Raw genomic sequence first — 9,669 nt, forward strand, 5'->3', positions numbered from 1 at the left:
CGATTCTGGCCAAGGGCATGTACCTTGGTTGCGGGCACATCCCCAGTAGGAGGTGTGCAGGAGGCAGCTGATAGATGTTTCTCTCTCATCGATGTTTCTGGCTCTCTATCCCTCTCCCTTCCTCTCTGTGAAAAATCAATAAAATATATTTTAAAAAAATAATAATAAAAAGAATGACTAAAGTAACAAATGAGTAAACGTGGAGTATAAGAGACAGCATTTATAGAATGTGGTCTGAAACAGAAGCAAAAGTAGAGAAATATAAATTCAATTCCCTAGCACAATGCTAAGCACATAGTAAATGTTCATTTAGGAAGTAATTATCTAATGAGCTGAATGATGAGTTGCTGAGATGGAACAGAAAGAACCACTGGTCAAAGGTCTTGAATGCTAAAACAAAAATCCTGAGTGGGACAAGATTGGGAGTCCCTTAATGGAGATTGTTGCCCTGGCCAAATGACTCAGCTGGTTAGAGCATCATCCTGATATGCCAAGGTTTGATCCCCAGTCAGGGCACATACAAGAATCAACCAATGAATGCATAAATAAGTGGAAAAACAAATCAATGTTTTTCTCTCTCTCCCCCCTCCCCATTCCCTTCTCTTTCTAAAATCAATTAATTAATTTAAAAAAAAAAAAAAAGAAGAAGAAGAAGAGAGACTGTCTCCTTCTGGGCTCCTAGGAGACCTTCCACTCACCTTGAGCTCTACGGCATTGATGAGCTTGCCACACTTGTCACACTGGTCACCCCGGGCCTCCTCATAGCCACAGAAGGGACACACACCCTCCACAAAGCGGTCAGCCAGGAAGCGGGCACAACGCTCACACCGCAGTTGCTCCACAGTATCTTGCAGCACAAAACCTCGGTTCCACAATCGTTGAAAGATGTCCTGTGTGATTCTGGTGAGGTGAGCAAGGGACAGGGGAGGGACAGGTCAGAGAAGTCAGAAGAAGGGGTGCAACCCTCCCTCCTGCTACTCTACCTAGGACCCAAATTCATTTAGTCCAAATGCCAAAGAAATCAGGCAGAAGATCCTTCAAGGCAAAGGCCATCTAGTCATCTTTAGGGAGTTGGACTGGATGACCCCAGACCTCTTACACACATTCTTCAACTCCTCATACAGTCTCTTCCCTTGACATTTTAGAATTTGTCAAATACAGGCTTTGTCTTGTATTCTTCGTTAACAACAATCTCCAAAAGAATAGTACTATGTCCTAAAAATTAAATCAGTCCAACTATTAAACCACTCAGTACTATTAGCTGACAGCCTCTCTACCATGTAGAGGTTTTATAAGGATGAGTTACCAGGCAAAAGAAGGAAGAGCATATTTGCTATAAACACCCACAGGAGTGGGAAGGAATGTGCTCAGACTCTGTGGCAGCCAGGGAAGGGAAGGGAAGTGGTAGAGGAAAGGCATACTTTCCACAAGCCTCCATCCTGCCTCTTACCTCCCTCCCTTGCTCCTCAGAACCTGACCACACTGAATCTCCTTAATAATGCTTGGAATACATTTCAGGGCAATATTCATGTCCTAAATTTAGGGGGATTGCCTAGACAACCATCTCAGTTCCTCTGTCTCCAGGATATCCTCATGGTCCCCAGCCCCAGCCTTCACCCTCCATTTCTGCCTGATCAGAGGAAACTTACTCCGTCTGTTGTGAAGTGGTGGTGCGACCAAAAATATCAAAGGAGATATTAAACCAGCGGTAAATGTCAGCATGGATGACATGGTACTTGTCACAGATCTCCTGGGGGGTGAGACCCTCCTCCATAGCCTTGGTCTCTGTCGCTGTACCATACTCATCCGTCCCACACAGATAGAGGGTGTTCCACTGGCGGAGGCGGGAGTACCTGGAAGAGAATATGAGGATCAGCCGCTCCCCATGTCCCCTGGACCCGCTCAGCCTCCACCCTTGGGGCATCCTATTCCTTGGAACCCACGGCTCCCTCAGGTCTTCCCTGCAGCAGTTGGCTCCACCTGGCAAAGACATCAGCACTGAGCACGCAACCAATGATGTTTCCAAGATGGGGGACATTGTTGACATAAGGAAGGGCGCTGGTGATGAGCACATTCCTTTCCCCAGCCACAGGCAACCTGGTGAGGAAGGAGGAAGAGAACAGTTCATGGAAGAGACGCAAGGGTCAAGAGCAGGAGTCCTCAAACTACGGCCCGCGGGCCACATGCAAATACAAATATTGTATTTGTTCCCATTTTGTTTTTTTACTTCAAAATAAGATGTGCAGTATGCATAGGAATTTGTTCATAGTTTTTTTTTTAAACTATAGTCCGGCCCTCCAACAGTCTGAGGGACAGTGAACTGGCCCCGTTTAAAAAGTTTGAGGACCCCTGGTCAAGAGGGACCAAAACTGCACCAGATACCCAGACACAGATCTAGCCTACATCAGACGATCATGTATATCAGAAGTCTTCCTTTAAATGAACCACAGGACTAAACTCCCCCAAAAGCCCTGCGATCCCCTACAATAGCAAGGACAGCGCCCCGCCCAGTGAGCAAGCCTTATGTACTGCTCCTACACAGCTGTATTCCAACACTCGACTCTTCTGACTGCTTCTCCTCCATTAGCTCACCCTCAGGCTCCAAGTCCCAGGTACTGACAAAACTCTCCCGAGGCTCTGTCCCGTCACCATCACTCACTACTCCTAACTCCAAAGCCTACCAAGAATTTTCCCAGTGCCGTCCGCTTTTCTTCTTCCCAGATGCTGTGTTAATATTACCTCTTGTCTCTACCTGAAATCCTTACAACCCACCACCCCCAACTCCTCACCCTAACCCATGTTGGTCACTTCCTCGCGGCCTGACTCGAGCCAGCATTCATAACCACCCTCTACTCCCCACTTCTCCAGGATCATTCCTAGTCACATCACTCAAGCTGCTGTCTGAAGCCATTCAATCCACTATTCTCTTTTTAGGGTTCATCCTTGACAGCTCAGCTGTGCACATCATGTATCCATCCCCCTTCTCAGCACTGACACTTCATCAGGGACTTTTTGTCTTTCTGACCATTCTCAATCTATAATCGCTGGACATTGAAATCCAGTTTTGAAATCAGTTTCTTCAGGGAAGCCTTCCTTCATTAATGACTGGCCTTCCATCCAGTCATCCCTGTGTCCCAAGACCCTAGGCACTTAGTAGCACACTATTGTCTTTTGTGTTACCCTGTAACTTGGTGGCAGATAGAAAGGTATGTATGGGATTCTACCCTCTAAGGCAGCGGTTCTCAACCTGTGGGTCGCGACCCCTTTGATGGTTGAACGACCCTTTCATAAGGGGTCGCCTAAGACCATCCTGCATATCAGATATTTACATTACGATTCATAACAGCAGCAACATTACAGTTATGAAGTAGCAATGAAAATAATTTTATGGCTGGGTCACAACATGAAAAACTATATTTAAAGGGCCAGAAGGTTGAGAACCACTGCTCTAGGGGGTTACAGGCTATTACATATCTGCAACTGGAATCAGTGCAATGAGAGGTACAAACTATCAAAGGAGCTCCAAGGAAGGCAAGCATACACTCCAGCCTAAGCTTAAGAGACTTCTCAGCCTGGCCGGTGTGGCTCAGTGGTTGACTGTCAACCCATGAACTAGGAGATCACGTCTTAATTCCCAGTGAGGGCACATGCTCAGGTTGCGAGCTAAATCCCTGGTAGGAGGTGTGCAGGAGGTAGCCAATCAACAATTCCCTCTCATCATTGATATTTCTCCTCCCTCTCCCTAAAATCAATAAAAATATTTTTTTTAAAAAGAGAGAGAGAAAAAAGAAAAAAAAAAGAGAGAGAGAGACTTCACAGAAGCAGAATACTTGAGTTGGGCCTCAGGAGTGGGTAGGAATTTGCCTGATCAAGGCATTAGGGATGTCTTTCAATCAGAAGGAAAGGCACAGAAGACAGTTTGGTTTGGCTATAGGGTCTTTTTTAAAAAAAATTCTCACCCAAGGAGTGAGGATATTCTTGCCATTGCTTTCTAGAGAGTAGAAGGGGGGAGAGAGAAAGAAAGAGAGAAACATCAATGTAAGAGAGGCACATCGGCTGGTTGCCTCCCGCATACATCCTGACTGGGGTGGGGACTGGACCTGCAACCTAGGTATGTGCCCTTGATGAGGAATTGAACTGGAGACCCTCTGGTGAGCAGGCAGATGCTCTAACTGCTGAGCCATGCAGGCCAGGGCGGTAATAGGGTCTTTAATACCAATTGTCTCCTCCTCTACATATGCATTTAAACGTGTTAGCCTGTATAAACATCTGAGAAAGTCTATCTCCTATTCTTTATTACATCCAAAGGGCTTAGTACTAAACTGTCCATAGTAGGTACTTAAGAACTACTCAAAATGAGCAAATGAACAATGGATGGACTTTCTTCATCAATTTATTCAAGTTTTATCAGTATCTACTGGAAACTGGGACACATAAACATACAGAGAGAGCCTCTACCTTCAATAAACTGACAGACAGAGAACACAGTCATGAAAAGAGATAATTACAATATATTTGGACAATGGGAGTTTCCCGAAAATGAAGCACTCAAGCTCTGTAGAGAAGGAAATGGTAAAATTAGGCTCTCAAGGAATGAGTATACGCCCGTTAGGTAGGATACAGACATTCCAGGGAGAAGGGATAGCATGTGCATTGACACCAAGGTGAGTACAGTATGATGTCGGCCTGCCTTCCTCTCAAAATGCACCTTGGACTATCTGCCCCTTGACTGTCTAGCCTTCAGCCACTGGCCTTTTACAATTCCTTAAAAAGAGCCAAACTCTCTTGCTTCTAAGGCCATCTTGTACATGTTTCGTCTTCCTAAGACACCCTTCCCCATAGCCTTACCCCTGCCTAATTCCTACTCATCTTGCAAGTCTCAGATCAAATGTCAATTTTTCAGAGAGGCCTATAGGTTAATCTCCTGTGATATTTATTCTCCTGGCATCCTGTTCTTTCCCTTCATAGGACTTACTAAAATGTGTGATTATACATTTGTATGAATTTTTAAAATACCTATCTACTTTTCTAGACTCAAAGTTCCATGAGAGCAGAAGTCTTATCTGTTTTGCTCCCTCCTGTAGATCCAGCACATAGGGCCTAGCAAGGAGTAGACACTCAAATCTTTATCGGATGACAAGTTTGAGACTACAAATATTTCATTTTGATGGAAAAAGCTGTGAATGTGCGTGTATATTATCTCAGTGTAGTAGGACAGTGACAAAATATGAAGCCTCAGACAGGGGCCAGATCTTGAATGGTCTTGTGAACTACACAAGGAACCATCTGTAGAATTCAAAAACGGAGGGTGATGCCCTGAACGGTTTGGCTCAGTGGATAGAGCGTCGGCCTGCAGACTCAAGGGTCCCAGGTTCGATTATGGTCAAGGGCATGTACCTTGGTTGCGGGCACAGCCCCCAGGGGGAGTGCAGGAGGCAGCTGATGGATGTTTCTAACTCTCTATCCCTCTCCCTTCCTCTCTGTAAAAAATCAATAAAATATATTTTAAAAAAAAAAAGGAGGGTGAGATAATACGTGCAGTTTTAAGTACTCACTGGTGACAGTGTGAAGTATGGGGTGGCAGGGAAGGAGAATGTAAGATGGTGAGGCCTGATGTAAGGGAGCAGCTGAGAAGAGAGAGAAGGGACTGATTCAAGGACTATTAGGAGTTAGAATCAATGACTTGGTGATGGAATAAGTGATACAGGAGGAGGGGATGAGAGAAGAGTACAGATAACACCAACATTTCTGGCTTAGATTTTTAAGTGGAGGCGGGGGATGTCAATCGCTAAAGTACATGAGTAGAGGAGAGAAGCTGACAGGGAAGATGGCTGGCTTGCTTTTGCACATGCTGAGTTTGCAATGCGTGTGGAGGTGGAGGATTCAGTCTGACAAATATGTTGCGCTCAGAGTAGAGATCTGGACTGGGAAAAACAGATTTAGGTGGTATCTGTAGGTAAAGAATAACTGAAACATGGGTGCAGGTGGGACTGATGGAGTGTCTAAAATTATAAACCAAGAGAGAATAACACTTTAAAAAAAGATAGTGTCAACAATAAAAAAATAAAAAGAGAGATAGGGATCTGAGAATAAAAAGGAAAGGATGGAAAATTAAAGATGTCAGCAGCAGAGGGGACCTGGCAGGCAGGTGTTGATTTTATCAACCACTTCCACTGAAGAAACCAAGCCCACTCATCTGTGCCTACTCACACTGGTTTCTGCTTTGGCCGAAGGGGAGGCAAGCTGCCCAGGCCCTTCTCCCAAGCAGTTACAGCCACGGCGATCTCCTCCTCAGACAGGGTGGCCAGCTCCTCCTCCTATGAAGAGTGGACAGAATCCCTCACCAGGTGAGGAGGGCCCATGGAATAAAGAAATTCTCCCAACAACAGTAAAAGGTAGTGCCCATGCTCCAAGTCCCTCTCCAAACCACCCCACCCTTTAGGCACCAAGGCTCTCTGGTGACCCCTCTGTTCTTTCCAAACCTCAGGCTCATTGCTGACAGCCCTCCCTTCAAGGAAGCTGGGCTGGAGCTGCTTTTGGAGGTAGGGCCGGAGGGCCAGGATACCCTGCTTCTTCAACACAGTCTCTGCAGCTCGCTGGCATGGCTCCTGAGAACTCAGTGTCTGGAACCAGCTGTGCAGGGCACCCAGCTCTTCTGCAGATTTGGGAGAAAAGAGGGAATCAGCAAGACCAGGAAGGCCGGATGAGTGGGCCTCTTTGCCTTCCTCGTGAAATTTCTCCAGTTGCTATCCCATTCCCTTTACCATCTTTCTGCTATAGCTTCCACGTCAAGTTACACCTCATAGTGGGTACCTACATACAATATATGGCCCATTCTGTAACCCCTACACCAAGCATCTGCGGTTGGGGCTGGGAATAAAGTGATATGCTCAGTGCTCACCAGGGAGGTAGGCTGGGTCTTGGAGCAATGGATACAGGGCTCCCCACAAAACAATGTCAGCTACAGATTCTGTCTCCTTTGTTGGGGAAAGAAAAGGTACACAGGTGAGATATTCAATTTCTTCTCAAAAGTAGTAAAAATATCTAACATTTCTCAAGCACTTACTACACGTCGAGCACTATGTTAAGCATTTAAAATTATCTCACTTAATCCTCACAACAACCCAGTGAGGTGGGTACCAATATTACCCATTTCAAAGATGAAAAAAAAAAATTAGCAAGTTTAATTTTTTTCAAGGTTACACTGCTAGAAGGTGGTGGTGTTGGGGTCTGAACACTATGAATACTGTCTTCCTTCTTCATTCTTTTACCACACAGCTTCCCCAATCCCCACCTCAAGGCCCAACTTACCCCAGCCAGGAAAGGACAGCTCCGACGACTCAAGCTGTGGTCAATGTGAGTCAGGGCTCTCCGGATGGGGCCAAGAACATCTTCCCCCTTCTTGCCTTGGACCACTAAATAGTACAGGGCAGCAGACAAAGCCGGCTAAAATGTGGGGGGACACAGGTCAGGACAGCCATGCAGGGCAATGGGCCTGCCTGCCACCCCCCATGTCTCAGTACCACCTGCAGCTCTGTTGCTTCCCATTCCAGCCACTGGTTGGTGAGGTCATCTTGCTCTGAGCCAGATAACAGAAAGAAGTATCTGCCAGAGAAAGAGCAACAGAAGGTGGAATTAGAGGGGCCCGCTCTCACCCCTCAGTGAAACAGTGGTTGTGTATAAGGCCACACAGAGGACAGTAAGCTCTGATGTGATTTAGTCACCTCCTTGCATCAAGTATCAATACTGACCTGCAGATTGCATTCGTGGAGAAGAGGTAGTTGCCACTATCCAGCTGCAAGACAGGGATCTTAGGCCGGGTCAGGAATGGGACCACACACTCTGATGCGAGAGAGAAAAATGCGTGAAAAACAGGAAAAAACAACAACACAAAAAAGCAAAATTCGTTGTCAACTTAGGACAACTTCACATTGTTTAGGGGAAAAGATGGGCAGTCTCAATCCAGAGCTTCTAAGACCGGACCACTGAAAGCGGGTGGGTCCAGAATGCGCTGGGGAGACCAGCAGGTGTTCAGCTGAGACCGCCAGCTGGAAACAGCAGATGGGTACTGCAGAGAGGAGGTGGTGGTGCTGGGATAGCGCACAGCCGAGAACTGGAACAATTATTACTGGGATTATCTGAGAACGACCCGAGATAACAGAACAAAATTATCAGAACTGGGAAGACTGGCAACGGAACTGCTTAGGAGTCACCCCAACAGCTGGCTGGGAACGACAACAGGTAAACCAAAAGGAGTACATGTGTGTCTGTGTGGAGAGGAGCGCAGGGTTTCCTAGGAACAAAAAGGTGTCTGGGGGGGTTGTAATGCGAGTGACTCTTGTGTGTGACGGCGGGAGGGAAGGAAGAGGGGATGGAGTGACGAAGGATAATGGGGCAGGAGGTAGATGGGAATGAGTGGTTGGGATTGGGGAAGGAGACTGCGGACCGGGAGTCCGGCGTGCTTCGGCCCGCCCCCCTCACCCACCAGCACCAGCCCGACTACCTTCGGGGCCCACGGTGCTGACGAGCAGCTGCGCCCGGCCCTGCGCCCTCCCAGCTGCGGCCAGCACGGGCAGCGTCCCCGGGGCGCCCTCGCTCACGAACAGTCTCATTTCGCCGCGGATTCCACGCTGATGCAACGGAACCGGCCTCTCGCTGTGGGCGGAGAGATCAGCCAGAGGCACGCCGGGAAATGGAGTTCTGAATTAGGGCGTTCCCGCGTACCGCCGGGGGAAGTAGACTATTTCTCCCGTCATGCAACACGAGGAAGCCGGAAAGAGGATCATCGAGAGGGCGGGACCGCGGTGCCATGCGGGGAGCCGCACGCTCTGGGTGGCGGCGTTTTCGCCTAGGGCCCGGCGCTCTTTAATCCTCTAACGTGGCGAGGGCGGGGAAGGAAACCGCCTATTCTTTGGTTGCCCTCTTTTGACAGCGTCATTTCACCATGACCGACTCTCCAAGTTCATCACAATTAGGGTTGAGAGTTACGGTAAACTGACTTAAATGATACAATGGAAATTAGTGTGGACATCCTATTAATAAAAAAAGAACTGAACTATTAAGTATTGATTTAATATCAGTCTGCAGCTCACATAGAGCTAGACAATCTCATTAAAGTGACTGGGAGGGAGCGTGTGTTGGGGAAAGGTCAGAGGGAGGGGAAGTAAGAAGGCTAAGCGTTTGGCAATAAGTATGTATTATACAAGGAAGCACATGAAGTGATTGAGAAAGGAATCATGCCCCGTTGGTGTGGCTCAGTGGTTGAGCGTCAGCCAATGAACCAGGAGGTGACGGTTAGATTCCCGGTCAGGGCACATGCCTGGGTTGCGGGCTCAACCCGGATTTGGGGGCCTGGGATCGTGCAGGAGGCAGCCCAAGTGTGATTCTCTCTCACCATTAATGTTTTTATCTCTCTCCCTTCCCTTCCGCAATCAATAAAAATATTTTTTAAAATTAAAATAAAAAATGTAAAGCCCTAGCTGGTTTGGCTCAGTGGATAGAGTGGTGGACTGAATCAGAGTCCGGGGTTCGATTCCAGTCAAGGGCACATGCCTTGGTTGGGGGGGCACATCCCCAGTAGGGGGTGTGCAGGAGGCAGCTGATTGATGTTTCTCTCTCATTGATGTTTCTAACTCTCTATCCTTCTCCCTTCCTCTCTGTAAAAAATCC

General features: G+C 47.4%; 2 protein-coding genes across 3 annotated transcripts in view; one reads left to right on the top strand and one right to left on the bottom strand.

Annotated features, from left to right (window-relative positions):
* The window catches only part of MARS (methionyl-tRNA synthetase), a 20,775-nt gene extending 12,101 nt beyond the window's left edge, over positions 1-8,674 (bottom strand). For both annotated transcript variants that reach the window (XM_006757330.2, XM_006757329.2), the window contains exons 1-10: positions 8,504-8,674; positions 7,752-7,842; positions 7,527-7,605; positions 7,312-7,446; positions 6,902-6,977; positions 6,483-6,655; positions 6,211-6,317; positions 1,981-2,097; positions 1,650-1,853; positions 699-900 (exon numbers count right to left, since the gene is read on the bottom strand). In XM_006757330.2, coding sequence (XP_006757393.1) covers positions 699-900; positions 1,650-1,853; positions 1,981-2,097; positions 6,211-6,317; positions 6,483-6,655; positions 6,902-6,977; positions 7,312-7,446; positions 7,527-7,605; positions 7,752-7,842; positions 8,504-8,612 — 1,293 coding nt within the window. In that variant the 5' untranslated portion in view covers positions 8,613-8,674. The remainder of the gene's footprint in view (positions 1-698; positions 901-1,649; positions 1,854-1,980; positions 2,098-6,210; positions 6,318-6,482; positions 6,656-6,901; positions 6,978-7,311; positions 7,447-7,526; positions 7,606-7,751; positions 7,843-8,503) is intronic.
* The window catches only part of ARHGAP9 (Rho GTPase activating protein 9), a 13,070-nt gene continuing 11,289 nt past the window's right edge, over positions 7,889-9,669 (top strand). The window contains exon 1 of the mRNA XM_006757328.2: positions 7,889-8,241. The gene's annotated coding sequence lies outside the window, so the exon portion shown is untranslated. The remainder of the gene's footprint in view (positions 8,242-9,669) is intronic.

The sequence above is a fragment of the Myotis davidii genome, unplaced genomic scaffold (genome assembly GCF_000327345.1).
Source record: "Myotis davidii unplaced genomic scaffold, ASM32734v1 scaffold1134, whole genome shotgun sequence".
NCBI lineage: Eukaryota > Metazoa > Chordata > Mammalia > Chiroptera > Vespertilionidae > Myotis > Myotis davidii.